General features: G+C 42.4%; 1 protein-coding gene across 2 annotated transcripts; it reads right to left on the bottom strand.

Annotated features, from left to right (window-relative positions):
- Positions 1-690: 690 nt before the first annotated feature.
- LOC130514628 (synaptosomal-associated protein 25-A-like) lies at positions 691-20,752 on the bottom strand. 2 transcript variants are annotated; one of them, XM_057014305.1, is made up of 8 exons: positions 20,593-20,752; positions 12,518-12,624; positions 11,478-11,519; positions 8,854-8,902; positions 6,502-6,619; positions 3,233-3,352; positions 2,725-2,869; positions 691-1,797 (listed from the first exon to the last, which is right to left on the bottom strand). In XM_057014305.1, exons 2-8 carry the CDS (start codon positions 12,587-12,589, stop codon positions 1,729-1,731), a joined length of 615 nt encoding a protein of 204 aa, XP_056870285.1. In that variant the 5' UTR covers positions 12,590-12,624; positions 20,593-20,752; the 3' UTR covers positions 691-1,728. The 2 variants fall into 2 exon arrangements, with proteins under 2 accessions (XP_056870285.1, XP_056870278.1); XM_057014298.1 differs by lacking the exon at positions 6,502-6,619 and adding an exon at positions 6,162-6,279.
- Positions 20,753-21,564: the final 812 nt, after the last annotated feature.

Raw genomic sequence — 21,564 nt, 5'->3', positions numbered from 1 at the left:
ATAGCAGATTATTGTCATCTGTTGTTGATTTATGTTTGTGCGTGTGTTTGTGTCAGTGTTCCCAGTGACGTTGGACACACTAATCCCACATAAACCCAGGATGTCCATTAGTGTCATGTGTTGCTCTCTCTTTCCCTCCCGTTGTGTCCCATCTTTGATTTTTGTCACTTTTAATTCTTCTCAGCATTGATTTGAACATACTATGATGTTTAGTATATTATACACTGTATTTAATATTAAGGAGTAAATCGTTGACCTGTCACATCTGTGAAACCCTAATTACATTCTCTGAAATTTAGATATTTGTCCATTTACTTCGGTTACTAAGTTATTAATGCCTCAATATACAATAATACACGGACAATCTTCTTCACCTTTTAAATGGAATCTTGGTTTGGTGAGATTTCAGTCACATGTTTAAGAGTAATAAATAGTTCCTATTGGTTATTTTTAGCTGATGTTTCATCCATCACATAAAGTTCTTCATCTTGCCTTAAACCTGAACATCTTGTATGTCAGCAACAGTTAATCGAACTGTTACAGTCTACAAATCATATTGTTTCGGTCTAGATTTTCCCTTCCTTTTCTCCTTAACAACCGTAACCAGGCGGATCTTGGTTTCACTCTACTGGTGACAATAAAACAAGACGTAGTTTGTTAAATAATTGTACAAACCAAAAGGAAGCTGCATTTGGTTCTACAGTTATGATGGTTTAATTGGCATTTTGTAAGGGATGAATTTACAGTGATGGTCACAGTCTGGGAGGATCCAGAGACATGAAACAAAAAGAGAGGCCCTATCTGCGGACAAACACGGGCCTCTGCTCTGCGTGGCCTACATACGCACCATGCAGTTGCAGTGTTGGGTTATTCTTGCCAGGATTAATAAATAATTCAGTTTCCCCTAGTAGAAGATGGATATGCATAACATACTTATACACACATGTGACTTTATTCCACTCGGTTCCAGTCGCCGTCGGAGAGTCTGTGGACATCCGCCAATCAGTTCATTGCCATCAAGGACAGTGTGCAATATTTCTGATGTTTAGACCTGATCAGGTGCAATTTGATGATTTGAATTAGATTTAGCTCCCTGAGGAAAGTTACATACTGTACAATCATTAGTACCACCACTTCAACACTGTTCCAACAGCACAACAGTTTTTTAGGGATTACAACCAGCCGTTTCTGGGAGAACCTAGTTTACTTCTTTCATCATCCCTCTGTTTCCATGTCTGTGTTCAAATATTATTTAGAAGCGATGGTTACAAACTTCGAGGACTGCTAATTCACAGTAAAACAATCTGACCAGATCATGTAGCATCACAACATGGATCCTGTGCTGACATGAGAGAACGACAGCTTATGTTACAAACAATTAAAAAAGTAGCGTTGAAAGCAGAATTTACGGTTTACCATGAAGCTTTTTCAGAAGCTCTATGTACAGTGTGGAGAGCTGTGATACACAACTACTGTTACTGAACAAAATCAAAAGATCCGACACGCACAACGACACCGACAACGAGGGGAGGTGAGTGTGGGCAGGCGGCTGTGTGATATGTGCATGTGTGCAAACCTCTACGAGTGTCACAACAGAAGCGTGATGTTGCAGCCCCTGCAGGGAGCGGCACTGAGCGGATGTGGGGGTTTCGGGGGCTGGGTTTGGAAATGTATATCTTCTTTTAGGTGTTTGGGGGTAAAGAGGGACGAAGCACTTGTCACAGTGGTTTAGCCACTGCCCAACATCTTTGTAGCACGCTGGTTAGCCTCATCAATCCTGGTCTTATTAGAATCAGCCTGAAAGAGAAAAACAAATGGATGGATGGATGGATGGATGGATGGATGGATGGATGGATGGATGGATGGATGGATGGATGGATGGATGGATGGATGGATGGATGGATGGATGCATGCATGGATGGATGGATGTCCATGATTATGTTACATCACGCATACATGTCTCGAACGTGCCCTGAATCTGCAATGTTCTGATATTGTGAACAGCACAATTCTCACTGAATCAGACATTTTTGAATCCCATTCACGCCACTTCCAAATGTGGTACTGAATCAGATGGGTATCAGATTTTCTTGAACATGGACGCTGTTGCGTTTATTGCTACTTTGACGTCATTCTGGGAGCGACACACGTCACAACGGGCGTCACCATGACGACAATAAACACAGAAAACTGGGATGACGGAGTACGCCAGTGGGGCAATAACAAAATGTTAGGCTTCATTAGTGTTTGTGGTGACGTAATCGCTGTGTTTTCGAAAATAAATTTCTAAACAATACATGTGTAGAGACTAGGACCATGTCTAAAATCACACTGATTCCGTGTTCACTACATAGGGAGCTGGCTTCAGTGACCTACTTCACACACTCACTGATAAGCTGAAATTCCACTTTTAGACAACCAGTTGTGGCCACTCAAACTGTGTCATAGCAATGAATAATAAACACGTCCCAGATTGACAGCATGTTTGAATAATTCTATTTTTTTCTACTGATGAGCAAATATTCACTGGTCAACTTTTTTGCTGTACTTTAATGTCATTTAATTAATCAATAATTAGCGGTCGGGTATAACCGCAAAGCATGATGGGATGGTTAGGCAGTGTCTCATCCCAGTCTGCAGACAGGCCACATTCGAACATGTAATGTGAACAGCCAAACAAAAACGTTTTGACTTTCCACCTGCTCCATGAGCCAGGTACCATACCTTCTCCATGATCCGGTCGATCTGGCGGTTCTGGGTGTCGATCTCCTGGCCCATGTCCAGTGCCATGTGACGCAGATTGCCAATGATGCCACCCACCTGCTCCAGGTTCTCGTCCATCTCGTTCTCCCTGGCATCATCTGTGACCCTGGACCACACAGAAACAGGGTGAAGGATGGGTTACTGGACCAAAAACACAGAGAAGTTTGCTCCATTTCACAGTACCACAATCACTATTCCTGATATCAAAAGATGACTGATATTTACAGCAAATGTATAATAATTCTAAAATAATGGCCTTCCTACCACATTGCATGGTAACTCTTATGGCAGGATCCTTTAGGAACTACAGTTGAATGTAAAAAGCCTTTTTTTTTTTTTTTTATAAAACCAAGGCGCTAATTGCCATGGATAAACTCTGTTTCTCGAGCAGCAAATAAAGTTCAAAGACTGTGCGACATAAACAGTGTTGTGTACTGACACAACCGTGCATGAGTATGTGCACAGTTACCTGCGAATGAAGCCCCCACTGATGGCCATCTGTTCACGCTCGTCCATCACCCGAGCCCCCGGCTGGCTGTTCACCACTCCATCCTGGTTCCCTCCCCAGGCCTGGCCTCCACCCTTAATCCTACCACACACATTCCAGTCAGAGGGAATCCAATGCATTTGTGTGCAGGTGTGTCTGGGTGTGGATGTGTGTGTGTGTGTGTGTGTGTGTGTGTGTGTGTGTGTGTGTGTGTGTGTGTGTGTGTGAACATATCCTGTTACCATGGATATGCATTCAGAAAACAATGTTTATGTGATGTCAAACAAATTAGCCTACAGAAGCAACGTGCCAGCTACGTGAAAAGCCACGTAGGAACATACACACACGCGTCTGTATGTGAATAATTGATCGGACACAAAGATCAATTGCACAAAAAAGCTTATTATGTGGCTTGTGTTAGAAAGTGAATGTATGTTAAGAATTCGTAAGACTGTCTCCCACAAGCACATAAAGAAGAGCACACACAGTGAACATGCACACAGAGGAGATACATGCACAACAGACACTGAAAGGACACGTGAGGCGGACACCATGTTGATGGGTGGGGAGGGGGAGCATAAAGAGGATCAGTCACATGCAGTATCTGCTGAAAGAGAGCTGTAATCACTTCCTGTGTCAGCCATGAGCAGAGGCAGTCATCTGTGCCATGATTCATGCTACCTCGGGTATATTCTGAGCAGTTATGGAGTGAAGGCCATATGTATGGACGTCACATCTAAAACAACACAGTGGGCACATTCTGGGTGATTGTTGTCTTCGGAACGCGTCTGCAGCCTAGAAGGCTGCCACGTAGATATTAAGCGCAAATGCTTCATGGTTAACAGGTGCACATGAGCTATAGAAAGGACAAGATGGACAAGGAATGGCATCATGTAAATGAATGCAGGTGAAGCTGCATCCTTAAATTTGCTTCCAACAGCTATTTTGGAAGAACAGTTGAAATGTTTTTTTTTTTCTGTAAGAATATGTCACTTCAGGCTGGATCCCACCCAAATAAAATGATGGATTTATGGTTATGGGACTCAGCTACATTTTAAATGTGACAGTTTGTTCCTGTTCTTCCCCTACAGCGCGGGCTATGTATATGTATGTATGTACAGTATGTATCGGGATCAGGTAGAAGACTTTGCTGCAGCCTAACAAGGCCTCTTGTTTTTTCTATAGCACTCAGATCAACATTTCGATACATGAAGTGTCCCAACAGAGGTGTTTGCTCAGACATGACTCGGTGGCCATAGTGTGGCGTTTGAGGTCCAGAGAACACATCACACCTGACCCTGCCAGTCAGTCTTTATATCAAAGCTTCCTTGAGTGATTTCCTATTATGTAGGAATGTCCTAAAGAAAGACAGGCTGGGACCAGTTGATGCACCTTCATGCTACAATCCATAAAAGCTCATTGACATAAACACTTCTACTGATTTTTTACCGGTTATTTTCAACATTTTCATTCTTTACTCATGATTCCTGAATAATAATATCTTATATTTAATTTACTGATGTAACCTAGGGTTACAGTCAGGTACAGCGTAACCAGTTCATATACACGTGGGGGTTCCCAACCACATGCCTGCAGATCAGAGGCACCCGAGGGTGGGGGTGAAGTCTTAAATACCTGCTGAGGTTGAAACCGCATGTGTGTGCCTCTCTCTATGAGTGTGTGTGTGTGTGTGTGTGTGTGTGTGTGTGTGTGTGTGTGTGCTCTTATCTCAAATTTTAGGACACTAACGTTGAATTAGTTCCCCCTAGTGGTACAAAAGCTGTAGTGCATCGGAGGGACTGAGCTGATTTTATTTATTTATTTCAGCACGAAATCAGCAGTATAATTCCATGTTTGTTTTTCTTTTTTTTAGTCACATGGTTTGTTGAGGTCATTGTCTAATAGACGTTTGTGCACCAGCTTCTCGCCTCTCACTGTTATCTGGCTATGTTTACAAAAAAGTTGGGAACCCTTGATGCATATGGAGCTGGAATCAATGGAATCATGTAGATTGCTGTACTTTTGACATATTGTGAAAACTTAATGCATAAAACAAGAAATCAAAGAAACAATTAAGAATTGCATGAACATGGCAGCAGAATAGATTGTAATGATTAATTTAGTGCAGAATATTGAATTGTTCTTCAAGATGTACTTTATTCATCCCCGTAGGGAAATTGAATGACCCATTGACTAAATATATAGATGGATGACTGGGGATTGAAGATGGATGTCTGCGCCATCTGGTGGTGGGCTCCAGTTTGAACACAACTGCTTCAAATTAAGGTTGAAGAGATTTAACTTGACATAATAATTTATTGAAAAGTGACACATAACAGATGAGCTGTGCCTGTAAGCAAGTGGTCCAATCTATTTTGCCAATTAGTCACCAGCATCCATATCCCAGGCTGCAGTGGTGTCACGCCATGAGAGGAAATGACAATACATCCATCTTTATTTATGTCAATGAGTTGTGGGCCACAGCATGATGCGTTACGCCACAGGTATGTGGGCACATGGGGTTTCACAAGGGAGGCGGGTGTCTCGCCGCAGATCTTTGTTGATGCCACTGCTGCAAGAGAGTCTCTCGTCCTCGGTGGAATGAAGGGCTTTTAAGGGCAGCAGTCACTGAGGCTGGAGAGCGAATAAAGTGACACTGAACCTGCTGTGTGGGGAAGCACACCCTGCTCATGCTTGCATGCCGTCTCTCAGCCTTCGCTTACGCAAACACATCCACACGCATGCATGCATGCAGTGCTGGTGCCAGTTCCCAGTGTGTGTGCTGTAGCTACAGGCCTGACTGCTCACACCACGGTTCACCATGCTCTATGCACCAGAAGCAGGCAGACAGATAGCGAAACAGTGGCAGGCACTGAAACACATTCAGTCAGGCAACACAGGTGGCACCTACTTGTTACAGGGACATGAACATAGACCACAGAACTGTCCTAGATTGTTCAAATTCTTTTCTGCATCCTTCATGTCCTTATTGATTTGGTCCATCCCCTCCTCGATGCGCTCCAGTTGCTCTGATTACCAACACAATGTCATTTTCCCAAGCAAAAGAATGAAAGCACATGAGAAGAGAAGAGGGGGAGATCACAGGTTGAGGAAAAGGAGAGGGTAGAGAGAGGAAACAAAGGAGAAGAGACAAAAAAGACATTGACTGTGACAAGAAAGACATCAGACATCACCACCACCACCACCGGCACTGGACAGGCAAGAGCTCAGGGCTCCTGGCTGGTACCTACTTTTTAATACATGGGCATATCAGTACACAGCATTGTCCTATATTGTTCAAATCTTTCTCCGCCTCCTTCAGGTCTGCATTCACCTTGTTCATGCCCTCTTCCACACGATCAAGTTGCTCTGGTAAGAACAGAGGCATGAAAGTAGTGAAATAAAAGCGTGTGCTTTGTTGGCTGAGGGGTGGCGCTCTACGCTACAGGCGCATAAATGTTCTGACTACGTGCAACAGGCTAAGCAAGCAATGGGCTTTAATACATGACACCAAAAACACATCTTTATTTCCTACCTCCATGCAAAACACCCTGCTGGTGACCTTAATAATTGGTTCGTGACAGGAAGTTAGCAAAGCCTCTTGAGCCAGATGGTCTCTAAACTCCTGTTTGATGGACATTTTTGTCATTCTACAATTTGATTCGTTAACACATCCGACTGTAGAATATCATCAGTGCTACTGGCTCAGAGAAGCTCAGCCAGACTTTCTAAAATCCTTCTCATACAGTGCTATGGTTCTACACATTAAACAGGCCTGGTTTGGGGTCTATTAGCCCAGTCACCATATTATTTTCTGGAACAGTGACACCAGAGTGACCTCTGTGACCCTTGTGAGATCCTGAAGAACATCAGCTCAAGATGTTAAAATTTAAGGCCATAATGTTTAAATAAAAGTAGAACCTTTAACCTGGAGACGAATGGAAAAATGACGCTCTGCAACATGAATGTAGCATTTCTGCTGAACCTGGTGCTCACAGATTCAGAGCTACAAATGACAGCTAAGTGGCCTTGAGCAGTAATCCCAGGCAGAGTGAAGGATTGTGGAGAAGGAACATCAGGGGCGGGACGCCTCCCCCAAGTCTGAGGATTATTCTAACCTCCTCAATCACAGCTTTAACAGTCAGAAAGGCTCATCTCACTGGTACCGTATATTCTGACATGGTGTCGGAGACTCGGCATACGTGGTAATTAATGATCCCTCCGAGGCACAGACTGGTTTTGTGTGGTTCCTGGCCCTCAAATCACCTACACTAAAGAACTGGCTAAATTGTACGTAAAGTTAGAGGAATTGTGGACTTTGTAGGTAGTATTTTATAATATTCACCGATTCCAGTCCATCTGCTTCTCTTCTGCAACAGCACATGAGGATCATGGCTATGATACTATTACAGAGGTCAAGTCAGCATTTTTCATCCCATTTAAAACTGAAGCTTAATGTGGATTCTCTGGGATGCATTCCATCAAACCTCACTGAGGTCAATATACCTTACCACTCTGTGGGGAGGGGTTTTATAACTGGAGTGAGACCACCACAGCAGGTTATACATAATTCCAGGAAATGACACATCGCCAGCATGTGATCTGTGTTTGTGTGTGCACCAGTGTTGACTCTACAGTCTAACAGGAGTGGATTTATTATTACAGACCCATTTGACAGTAAATGTCAGTGCTTTAAATCTTGAGAGAAAAGGTGTTTTTGAGCTCAAGTTAAAGAAAGAGCCTCATCATCAGAACAAGCAAAGTCAGTCAAATGAGCTGCAGAATAACTAAGAGGTCAGAGGGATGAGGGGCATGAAAGAGAGGAAGAGAAGAAGGCGGCAGATGGATAGAGGGTTGGGTTAGAAGGGCATTTGCTAAAGAGGCAGAGGTAATATAACTCTGGGAATTGATTGCTGCTCTCTGCTAACAGCATTGAGCTGCTACTCTGGAGGAGACGGTTGGGGGAGGAGGGCAGAAGAACGAGGACAAGAAGCTATATGTTTCTTTGACGGGCCAATTAGACTGCTCCTTCATGCCTGAAGTGAAAACACACATGCACAGCCCTTCATCAACACCGACCATGACTGGGCTATAAACCCTTTTACTGTAGAATATATTCAGAGTCACACTAATGCAGCTGCAAGCAGAACATCTGTTTAGGTCAAGACATACATGCGGTGTCACATCAGTTTAACTCACTGACACATAGGTCAAACCTTGGTTCACAAATAGAATGCTTACAGCTAAAATGCAGTCTTGAAGCCTGAACACAAAACCTACAGCTGTCTGCAATTACAGTCAAGCTATAAATGTAGTTTCAGGTTGGCAAAGCAGCAGGAGGCTAGCTCAATGCCTATATCCAGTGCTATTATCAGAGAACACAATTGGAATATTTATTCTCTATATTGTATTTCTAAAACAATGGAAGTTATTTTCCTGAGGGGATGTACTGTATATGTTGGCTGGACTGAACAGTCAGACTGGACATTCTTGCTGATGACTATGATTATGCAGCATTAAGCAACTGTGTTAGAGGAGAGCAGACGACTGGATTTAATGCTGTCAGAGAGGCAGAATTTGGAGTTGTTTTCCTATCGACTTACCTCCCTGCTCATCCAGCATGACCAGAGTCCTGATGCCGGCATCTTTACTCTGACAGAAGGAAAAGAGACAAAGAAAGAAGTGAAGATTGAAAAGAGGAGCAAAAGTGACAGTTCAGCAATGTCCCCAGAACAGAACTCATGGAATGACATTACTTTTAAGAGAAAGTTTTTTAGCTATGACAGTTATTCAAACAGTTGTATCTGATCAGGACAGAGACACAAGAATCAGAGTTAAAGGGACTGAAACCCAAGCTGACTGGGTGATTCTGGCTCCAGGATGGATAAAAGGGAAGAATGATTGGTTCATCAGCTCAAAAGTGTCAAATTCTAATGATTCCTTTCAGCATAATAAATGAAGTCACATGACCTACTTTCAATGATTAACTGCCAAGAACAGAGCAGTTTTACTGAAATAAAACCCATTATTATATTTATATGAGCAAAAACAGACAAATGCTGTCCAGTAATATAGTCTTTGCTGAAGGAAGATACATTAAGTTACCATTTATCTTAGATTATTATATATATTCTTTTTTATATACTTTCTATTCTTATTTCAGTTTTTTTTCTCTGCGTGTTTTGCTGCTGTTGCGCTGTAAATTTCCCCTTGTGGGACAAATAAAGGAATCTAAATCTGAATGTTTAGGGGCTTTAAAATAAGCTGGAAGCCTCCAAATTCTGCTGAAAAGACAAAAACATGGTTCTCAAAATACATCCAGGCCTGAGATGTATTGATGTGGTTCCAGGCTGATAGAGCCGACACGTTCTTTGTGATCATATAATAACACACAACAACCACATTCAAACCTGTGTGCACAGCATGAGCCACAAATCATAGTAATGGAACATGTGCTCCCAGTAGTGATCGATAGAAGGCAGCACTGGGGGCCAGTAAGACCAGCCAGTGATCAAAGGTTCTCACAACATCCCTGAACATACAAAGCTGTCCTAAAGGGGAAAATATAAAACTATATACAATGTAAGACAGGATGCTTAAGCTTGTCTATACTGGGAAGTATAGAATCATAACAAGGAAAATGTATTGCTAAACTTTATTATAAGCCGGACAAGCATGTGCTGCAGTATATGAAGTTCGACTAAGATATACAGTACTTTTCCTCTGCAGATAATCGCATTTCTAAAAACTGAAATTACATCAAAAATTTAAAGCTGCGGTAATCTTCATTTAATGAGGTGAAACGGCAGCGATAATGTTTAAACGACCTGCGACCTGCTGCTGATAGGTGTAATTGTCACAATGACCCGCCTTCAACTGTAGCCAATGCTGCCAATTTCATCACATACTTTGTGAGTCTCAGGAGGGGAAAATATTCATCAAAGGAATCATAATTCTTCTTAATAATCAGTGGTTATGATATGGGGTTGTGCCTCTGCTTACAAAGATTGACCTCATCCTGCTTTATTGTGATGCTTTGTTCACAGATAAACCTAATGGTAACAATGCAACTATGGAGAAAACCTTTTATTTCATTTATGATGGTGTCCTGAACACCGCTACAGTAAACAGCCCACTTTAAGGCCTTTAAAGGAGGAGATGATGGAATTTTCCCATGGTCCATATTAATAAGAAACAAAAGCATGTGCACCTCAGTGCAACACAAGTCATCACGGGAACATCACTAGCACGTTCAGCTGTGTGTTTACAAACTAAATATCTTCATTTCTATGTTGCCTTGGCTACATGTGGTAACATATGAGGGTCCAATTGTACATTTTCATACATGCAGAAACAGACCAGAGCCTTAAAAATATTGTATTTACCAAATTGTGCATCATATGTGAGGTAGCATGTAGCAAGTTTGTCCAGACATGCACAGCTCTAATATGCCACAAGTCAAAGTCAAGTTAACAAAGTGGCATTCTGTTGGCATTAACTTAAAAGGGCAAATCCTCAGCTGCTGTGAGGGAAATGGCTGTGAGCCTGTGGTTTTGTCAGCGCCCATGTGTGTGGAGCCAGCAGCCAGCCCTGCAGCAGCCACACAAACACACTGATGCAAAGAGCTGAAGCCTGACCAAAGACCGAAGAGACAACAGTGCTGCTTCTCTGGGTGGTGCTGAAGGAAGAAACAGGCAAATCTGGAAATGACGCACTTCAATTTGCTTTCTGAGTGGCAGGGACGCTGAAGTCGTAACACACAAATTAAAATGTCCCGATTCATAATGTTGAGAGCAAAATGGTAAAAGGAGCTGAATACAAGTATGGTGAAGGGACTCCTAACCGTTCAATAACACTAATGACATTTTTCAAACATTAATCGGTGTGTAACTGTTTATTTGTGACATTTCTGTTGGCAAAGATCTTTTAATAAACCATTCATTGATAATTGACAAAGTCAAAATTGAATCACATCTATAGAAAACTGGTTTTCCAGCTGACTCAACTATGTGTTTCACCTTTATAATCAATCCAGGTCAGCCTATGGATACAGATATAAAGGCCTTTCTTATAAAGTGAGACGGAGGGTTAATATGGTGGGCGTTAAAGATCCATGAGATGAGTCACCGGCAGAATCAGTAGTGATGTTGCCTTCATTAAACTTCATCTCTGTTAGCCTGAGCCGGGTTCACTGGGGCAAATGTGTGCAGAGTCGGTATGAACTTACCTCCTCCACCAGAGCCAGCATACGCCGAGTACTCTCCAAAGACTGTAGGAGAGAGGAAGAAGAGGGAGACATGAGAATGTGAATGTCAGTACTTTGCTTTAGCTGCCACAGTCTCTGGATCAGTGATCTGAATTCAGAAGTTTGCTCACCTTCTTTCTAAACTCTGGACATCCTTTCTTTAAGCACCTTTCATCTTAACCCCATTTGTCCTGTCTCTCATCTCTTTGCCGCTCCTTCTCCTCATTTGGAGCCTCTTGGCCTTGTCTTATCCTCTTTTGAATTTTTCATGAGGCCATTTCAGCTGCTATATTATTCTGTTGCTCAGAATTAACCGCTCTTCCGCAGCTCCTCTCAACTCATTACATTTGCAATGTTCTCTCTTATCACCCACAACCACCATCTTTATGTAAGACCTGAGAATACAGGGTGAGGGTTAGCAGTCTGTGGGCTTTGGAGGTACGTTTGTCTCAGAAAAGGTTAGTTTGAAATGCCACACAATAACTCTCATGAACTGTCCTTCCACCCAAAAGAGTTTAAAAATATTCCAAATGCAGAAAGGAACCTATGTCTGCTATCTTTCACATAGTTTAGGATATCCACTGATGTCAACATGTGTTCTTCTGAACCCACAACTTTAACATTTACCCAAGAACACAAGAAAATTCTGCTAGGTTGTTCCTTCGTTGAGAATCTGTTACCAATAGGTCCCTTAAAGGTTAATTCAGAGCAACATAACTGTTCTCTGACCGATCCTTCCTCACAAACTGTCAGCAACAGTGAAGATCTCCACTCACTGTGGACCACTACCGTTCATAAAAGCTGCAAATATCATCAGTAAACACATTTTCATTCTGTTGTATTAATCAGCATAATAAACAGCTTTACACTCACAGAAATGAAGGTTTACCCTAACCCCCCCCCCCCCCCCCCCCACCACCCCCCCCCCCCCCCCCCCCACCACACACACACCCCACACACTACCCTCCCCCCACTACTCTCCCTCTGTTAAAGCCAGGAGATTCACACATCATTTACAGTACCTCATCAGCTATCTGGTCTGCACGGGTCTGCAGGTCGGCCAGTTCATTGCGCATGTCTGCTTCATCTGCCATGATGACTGTCGAACTTTGACCTCAAGCGGGAAGAACTGGGAAGGAGAAAGTGTGTTAGACGTTATTGCATCTCTTAGAGGAAAGACGTGGATAAAACTTCTGAACGCAACTGACAGAAATCACGACTGACAGAGTCCAGAGCTTTGCACTAATTTGTTTCCAGGCTCATCCTGAGATTGGAGAGCATGTCTTCACCAGCAGGGGTAGAGGTCAATCACTCCCATTAGCAGCTATATTCCAAGTGTCCTTCAGCTAAATGTTAAGAGTGACTCATAAAAGACTTGACCCTGTTGGAGTCAGCACTTATCAATACTTATGGCTAAGTGCAGCCACAGTCAGTTTAAATGTCCCTTCACATACTTCCTGAAGAACAACATGACTCATGTCCCACAAAAAAAATTGTTTTCAGGGTTTGAGATGCTAACAGCCCCAGAGCTGTCAGCTACGCTTACCTCATCAGCACAAGTGATGCATCATTTAACAGTGTTCATAAACACCTTCTGCTTATTTTTCGCTGATCCAATCACGCAAGCAAATGCAGCCGTGCAGCCCCACAAGCACCTGCAACGCCGCCGCCGGTGGACACGCGCTGCCCTGAGCCCAGATTTCCTCCTCGAGCATCAACACCAGGTGAAGGAGGGAAGAGCTCCTCCACCCAACGCTTCCATAAAAGCCTCGGTGAAAAGACAGGTCCATTTTTATTCCCCTCTGCTCTGTGAGACATTATTTCATGGAGAGGTTTGCTTCATAAAAAATGTACATAGCTGACAGTGCTACATGCTGCTGCTGCTGCTGCTCTGCAGAGAGTGGCAGCAGATGGCGTCCATACATCTGCTGGTTGGTTGAAGATGATTTGATTTCAGCTCAGAGGTCATTCAAACTTTATAGAAGCTAATATGATGTAACCACCAGAATGGATTCTTGACTTAGGTCTTAATATATATATATACAAAAGAAATGTCAAGAAAAGAGCAGATGCTGATATAATGATGGTGTATCCTGTAGGTCATCATTTAAAGACGCACAGTAAATGTCTAGTTTAATATCTTTAATGTCGCAGAGATCTATAAATGATCTCTGAGGTAAAGTGATCCAAGGTCGAAATCCCATGCTTCTCTCTGCTCCCAGGCTCCTGGGGGAGTTTCTGAGAGGGGTTAATAATTCAACATCTGCTGGGATGAGAGCCGGAAGGACATCATCTGCCTTTCCTTCTCTATCGCTTCTCAAGAACCTGGATAAAACATGGTGCAGGAGGGAAGAAGGTGAAGATCCATCCTGGATGCTCTAAGGATTAAGGGAGCAGGCAACCTCTGGTGTCCCCCAGATCATAAAGACAACAATGGAGGTGACACGTGTTTGCACACATTAAGGTCACTGGACTTTGGATCTTTAATAAATAAATGGGCCCATAAAGTCTAGGTTTAGAGCATTTTTAAAAACGGCACTTGAACAAAAAACTTCAATTTTATAGGCAACACAACAACTATACCTTCTAACATCAAGCAGGTCTATGTGCGCGCGGAGTGAAACTCTCATGATTTATTCTAGTGATAATGAATAGCTGTGGTCTATTTTAGAAAATGGATGAGGGGTTTCAAAAATGGCAGCAAACCAAGACAGATCACACCCACTCCATCACTTCATGCCTGCATAATGACAGTGGGACTGAGGCCTTGTTGTCAGTGGCAACAGCACTCACGTTATCACACAAGTTCTGTGAAAAAGGAGCTTCTAAATTCACAATAATAACACGATGATCAAAATTCCCTTCATATTGAACTGGATTGAAGTGGTTCTCGCACTGCTGCTGCCTACACTCATCTTCCAAATGTCAGGTTCTGTCTATTATTGAGTTCTTCCTTATGACTTTGAAGTAGAGCTGCTTCCTGTCACACACACACTCACACACACACACACACACACACACACATATACTGACACACACAGACCATTTCCTGTTTCAGGACAGAACGACTTTGTTTGTTAACCATCTTTCAACAATGTCACTGAATAAAAAAAACCAACCAATCACTGTGGTTGGGAGTCTCCCCCTGCTCAAATATAACACACATGCTGTAACAGCAGCACATAAGTTAGGTCCCAAATCCATAATCACCAATTCTATACAGTAATGTATTCTATAGGACAGTAGTTCTCTGAGTTCCAGACTTAAATAGGAAAACATCCATTTTGCAATAAAAGTGTCACTGTTTTTGTGACATAATAAGCACACCCACACACACACACACACACACACACACACGTGCTACAGTGGACCTGACACGAGGATCAACAGCCCCTCCTCTGCCTGTCAGTCGATGTGACTGACGGCTGCTGTGAGGCCTGAAGTGCTCGGCTCAGCCTATGGAGAGATTAAAGTCAGCAGGGAAAGAGGATTTACTCTCTCACACAAACTCACTCTCTCCTCTGTCTCCTCTCACTTTTCTTTGCTTCCTTTCCAGGCCTTCTCCATCTATAAACTCATACAGTTCATGTTCAGTAGAGAGGCAGACATTCGATCATCTAAAGCAGGAGTTTCCCAGGTCCCATCGTCAATCTGGCAGGAAGAGATGGGACAATTCACATCATTCTAATCTGAGAATTAATACATATACATAGTTTATAGAATTTATATTCTATAAACTGTGAGAGGACATTAAGCAGTAATAGAAAAGAAGAAAAAATCCATTAAGACATGAAAGTAAGCGCTGCACCATCTGTGTGCCAAAACACACCACAAAATGTTTTTTGTTTCATCGGCTCTTGCCAATAATCAATAAATGCTCAACACGTCAAACTGCTCCATCACCATCTAAGATTCTGATGCAGAGCCCAGACATCAAGCTGAGAAGCTCTTCAAGCTTCCTTTGACCAAAGCAGAGAATATAATATAGCCAGAAAGGGATGGGATTAGCCCAGTTCTGTACCGGTGGGACTCTCTCTCTTTCTCTCTTACAAACACACACACACACCTACACTAACACACACGTATGAACACTACAGTTGTCAGTATTGTTGTTTCCACTTGTCTATATTTTCCGGTTCCTGTTTTAAAACATGTAGTTGGATTGTCTGTGCTAGCTGTGCTGTGCTAGCTCTGCTAATTGCTGCGTCTCCTAGTGCAGTTTCAGATGATTGATTTTAAAGTGAATCTTGAGCTCTAATTGGTTTGGGAGGAGGGTTATTTTGTTTTCCTGACAAGTGTAAATGTGTTCATCATCCATATTATTGAGGTTGGCCCAGGTTGTGCGGTGCAGATGGGTCAGTGTGAGCACAACAGTTACATTCTGGTGCACACCGATTCTCAGGAGTAGGCTTGGCGTTTTTGAGCTAAATAAGCTTGTTGGTTTCTGCATCTAATGAGACTTTAGGGCTCAGGAGGATTCTGCTGTTGTGCTGCTGATTGTGCGGATGACACAAACTTAGGAGAGTTCATTCAGGAAATGATTTATCACGAAACCAGCAGCACCACAACACCTACCTGAGTGTGTGTCCGTTGTGAACTCGGGAGTCACGTGAGAAACAAAGTATCACATGTGCTTTTAATGATTCATCATCAACCAAACTTTCTTTTTTTTCCTGCCAGTTGTCATGGAAACAAGACGCTCCACCAGTGGTGTGGACCACAGTGGAAATAAGCACATGAGTATGGACTGTGAAGGTGACAATTATACAGTGGACCACTTTATGTTCTGTGCAGGTCTGTGGTCCACACCAGGACATCTGAAAAGACCCTCAGCTCTCGTCTCTGGTCGCTGAGACCTTCTGAAGCTTTGCAATGCATCAAAGACAATAAAAACACTGAAATATATTTCTGGAAGATATTTATAGAAAGGTAGGAAAGTGAAAACTATTTTTACTTCGGCTGCAGTAACTTGAAGAGAGATCCAAGCTGAAACCATGAGAGAGACTCAGCTGAGACATCGAATGTGAGGAGGTTGTTGTCAATCAAGCTCTGTGAGCTCAGAACAACAATATGAGGGAAACAGGCCATCAGGATCCTCTTGGCTACGTTCAAATCACTGTCAGCAAAATGGGGTCAGTTGCTGAGCTTCGTGTTTCTCTCATGTTTATCGAATCACTGCGTCGGTTACGATCATAATTCAGTCCAGACCTGACAGTCTCGACATCACTGTGAGTGTGTTTGTGCGTGATTTCTGAGTATCGGTTGATAGCAGAGGAGCCTCTCAGCTCAAGGATGAGAAGGTCAGCAGCAGATAGTTTTTGTGTGTGTGTGTGTATGTGTGTGGGTGTGTGTGCGAGAGAGAGAGAGAGTACATGATGCATTTGAAGCATCAGGGTGTGGCAGGTAATTACAATTATCTTCTCATCTTGACTGCTTTACCCCTTTCAGGGTCATGGGGAGGGTCCACTGGACGAGTTACCAGTTCTTTGCAGCATTTGTGGGTTCGGTACCTGGCTCAAGGGTACCTTGCTGAAGGTGTTCTGGTTCTTTCCCATGCTATCAGATCATGTTTTGTCTGTTTGTCCAACTGAAATCCAACACAGACAGACTCAGTCCTTTCTGAATTCACAAGTAAACTCTTCTATGCTGACTGCACTTTCATTAGTAAAGCTTTGATCTGATTCTAAATGGTTGGCTATTAAAGTGGCGATGTTTACAGACCAAACGAGGTTCGTGTTACAGTTTGACCTTTGACCACGGAGCTTTACGAAGAGTCAATAGAGAGAAGCAGGGAGTGGCGTCACTTCACACGCTTCATGTAAACCTTCATCCATCCATCCATCCATCCATCCATCCATCCATCCATCCATCCATCATCCATCCATCCATCCATCCATCCATCCATCCATCCATCCATCCATCCATCCATCCATCCATCCATCCATCCATCCATCCATCCATCCATCCATCCATCCATCCATCCATCCATCCATCCATCCATCCATCCACATTTAGCTGACACATTGTTTCTATGCTGACCTACAGTCAGGGAGCAGAAACTGAGATGGAACCAGGCCAGGAAGCATGATGGCAGCTCGGAGGCTCAACTATTCACACACTTCACGCCTGACTGCTGACATAACATAACATACAAACATGCATCTAACCGTCTTCTCATACATTCACGCGAGACAGTGTATGTTTCACCTGCACAAATGTGGTAAGTTTATATGAACATCCTGAGCATTCCCCTGGAAGCAGGAAAACCGTCTCTGGCACAACTTTCCCATTCAAAACTGTGTGTTTTCATACTTAATGTGCTCGTTCCTTTAGTGGGAGGGCTCCTGTTTTCCATCCAGGAGGACCGGAGCTCTGACTGTTCTGGTTTTCTGCCCACAGTATCGTCTGCAGGGACAGGATGGACTCAGAGAATCAAAATCCTTCATGTAGAGATGCAGGAAGAACACATGGACAAACCTGCTGTGGAAACTCACTGAGAATGCCAGGAGGGCAGTTGAGCAGGTGCTTTGTTTTCTATGGGCTGTAATGGGTGGAACTGTTGACTGCATAATTCAAAAATAACTTGATTTGCTCTATCAGAATGGAAGCGTCAGGGTAAATTCCTGCACACAGCCTAGACTGACCGCACGGGATGAAACGATCTGACGCCAACAAACACGTTTACTATGAAAAGGCTGGATTGACACCTGCCCCGAATTGAAACATTTCCTGAGATTTAGGCTTTCTGTCTCTGGATGAGAGAATGTTCAAGCTTTTCAGGCTGGAACATTCAACCAACAGTATGTTCAATATTTAACATTTTCAGGGTGATAATATAATATAACTTTTAAAATTGGACAATGATGGCTCAAGCCTCTGTAGCCACCTGCAAAAATGACCTAAAGTGTCAGAATGTTAACGAATAAAAACATACGGGAAACATGGTGGATGTACAGGAAACTCAAAGCAATCATCTGTGGCCTGCAGGGATAATCCCTGTCCCATTCAGAGAGGATAAAACCCCCGGATTAATCTGCAGGCCTACATGACACACACACACACATGCACACACATACACACACACACACACACACACACACACACACACACACACACACACACACACACACCTCACATCACTTACATAATATACAGCCCACTCTAATGTTCCTTTTCATTCTTTGTACATGTGCTCCATTTTCCTTTACTCTAACATTCACAACCTTCCACATCCATCCATATGTACATACACGTTAGAGAAAAGGTAGACAGAAGCCGCTTCTCTACCAGAGGCGTCAGGTCTCCATAAGAGCTGGCCTTTACGTCTAATCATGACACCAGAGGAGAACATCTAGGAGGTTTATACTCCAACCAGACTGGACATTCACCCACTCCCCATCTCAACAGCACACACCTTGAAAAAGCAAACAAGGCTGTTAAGTGAGTCAGAGATGCTATAGCGAGCACAGATGCCATCTGTTCTGGGTGCCTATATGCCCATGCTGTCTGTGGTGAGTCTGTCTGTAGGCTCTGGTGGACAGACAGATGTTCAATGTACACGTCCAACTTTAACTTAACAATTCTATAGAACGGCACCAGGCCCTGCACAGAGATCATTACATACATTAACTGTCAGTGCCAGCCTTAGACTATGATCAGCTGTGGTCCACTTCCTTTATATCAGTAAGGTATGTTACCATGAAATTTGTGGACCAAAGTCTACTTTTATATTATTAAAATTATGATCTTATGATGACTCTATTATGATCAAGAGGAAAGAAGAGGAAGAGTTATTGACTGCTGTTAATAGTTTTCATCATAAAACTATACCTCATTAATCATTTAATAATTGTTTCACAAGAAGTTGAATTATGAGCCTCAAGATTAGTTGGTTGTCTTTGCCTGATTAAAAGACTCATCAACCAACCAACCACTTAGTCATCACAGTTTATCAACTTAAAGTGATGATGTTAGATGTTTGTATAAAGCCAAGAGCATCGTACCTAAAGATTTACAATGTTGATGTGGAGCAAATCAATATATTCAAGAATCTGAGTGACCAAAAAATTGTGCATTTTCTGTTGAAATGATTAACAGTTTAATAACACCCTGAACTTATTTTGTTTCCTCTGACTGGCTCACTTTGCTACCTCAAGAATAAGTACGTACAAGAGTGAAGGTCTTATTATGACACTTTCTCAAAAACACACTTCTGAATATACAGTATATACCACAAATTTTAATTCATTTCATCCTGAAATTAAAGATTCTGTTTAGTCCCATGTGACACTGCTGGACGATAAACAAAGACAAGGAAACCAGCTTCAGACCCTGCGTTAGGTTGGAAACCAGGTCAGGAGAGGCAAACTCCCTGTGCACGTTTCCTGAAGTGCACGTAGAATCAATTCTTTTAAAGTGAGTTCATCCATGACCCAATCAAAGTGCTTCCAAATGGTTTCATTCCTGCATTCACACAATGGTTTCAAAAAACAAACAAGAAAACTATATTCGGCAACGAATTCCACATCTGTCTCTGATAACTGGTACACACCCCAGCAGCTGGATGCTTTCTCTTCTACGAGGATGTAATTAGAAGAGATTAGAAAAGCTCTGTGCAGCAGAAACTTCACTGCTTCTGTCCGCGGAGCTGTCCGCGGTGCTGAACAAACCTGTCCGCTGTAACCTTCCGCCGCACTACCCAAGCTTCAGCTCTTCATTTAATCCTCACAACAAACCACTTTAATCTCATAATGTATTTACGAGGAAAGCGCAGCTACAAAGGCTGCTGTGATGCAAACAACACTACAAAATTCGAGCCTTTCGCAACACAAAGCAACATTAAATCAGTTTCATTCTATAAAACATGACGTCTTTGTTAAACTTGTGATATGAAGAAATAAAAACGAAAATATTCCCCACTGCAAATGCTGGGAGTTTTGACAAAAACGCTAATTCAGCCTAACTATATACATGCTTATTTGGCTTATATTTCAAACTTTTACTTTTTATATTTTTATCTGGACATAATAGAGTTTATAACTCCATGTGACGGTTTTATATAAATATAACAATAATGGCGATAACTAACCGATCTTACCTCGTTAGATTTGTTCCGGTATTCTTAGTCCCCTATTTATTTGGCTGTATTTGTTTGGAATCGGGATGAAAATGTCCGTCCGTTCCACCGCTCCAGTTAACGGGACTGTCCCCGGTGGACAAACACCGCCCTCCCCGTCACTACCTGTGAAGTGGGTCGGTTCAGAAACCACACATTTCCTGCTTTTCCAAAATAAAACGCATCAAATTCATTTTTATGAGGAAGACCATTTATTGGAATATGTACTATATGTAGCAACCGATAAGTTAACTATCAATGGAATAATTACAAATAATACATATTGCAAAGAACGTATGATTACAATTTAAGGAAGGTACCAGGATCCACTCCCCATGACCTCGAAAGGGGGTCAAGAAAAGAGCGCTATTTAAAAGGTACATAACCCGTGTTCAGAGATTTCTAGTTTTAACGCACCAAAAGAAAGAAATAAAGAAAAAGAGGTGAAAGATGGAGATGGAAAAATCACTGCTGTCCGTCAGAAATAGCTTTCCCCGTAGGTGGTTCCGCGCTGCTAATTTTTTCCCGATTAAATGACGGTAAAACGCAGTTAAAACATTGTCCTGTAATAATGCACGTTGGTTTACTATTAGATTAGGCCACTTTATTTTGAACCGTAATTTAAGCGCAACGTGCCTTATCATGTTGAGCTTGATGACACCATAAAATGGCTGCGCCCTCTGACGTCAGAAGGGTGCTTTTCCCCCTTTGTTTTTAGTTAAAATGCTTAAATAAGGCACATTCACATTCACATAGACAGGTGTGAACACCTGTCTTCTGGCTTACAAATAAAACCAATTCTATCAAATATAAATATTATGAAAAAAAGAACATGGAACATAACTAATGACTGAGCCCATTTGTCTTTAAGTCATTCATTGTACGTAACCATAAATAATATTTTTGGCATTAAAACACGTGCTGCAGGGGAGTCACTTCTCCGTCAGGAGAGTA

The sequence above is a fragment of the Takifugu flavidus genome, chromosome 2, assembly GCF_003711565.1.
Source record: "Takifugu flavidus isolate HTHZ2018 chromosome 2, ASM371156v2, whole genome shotgun sequence".
Classification (NCBI taxonomy): domain Eukaryota; kingdom Metazoa; phylum Chordata; class Actinopteri; order Tetraodontiformes; family Tetraodontidae; genus Takifugu; species Takifugu flavidus.
The sequence above is the reverse complement of the archived record's forward strand: the minus strand, read 5'-3'. Positions and strand labels throughout refer to the sequence as shown.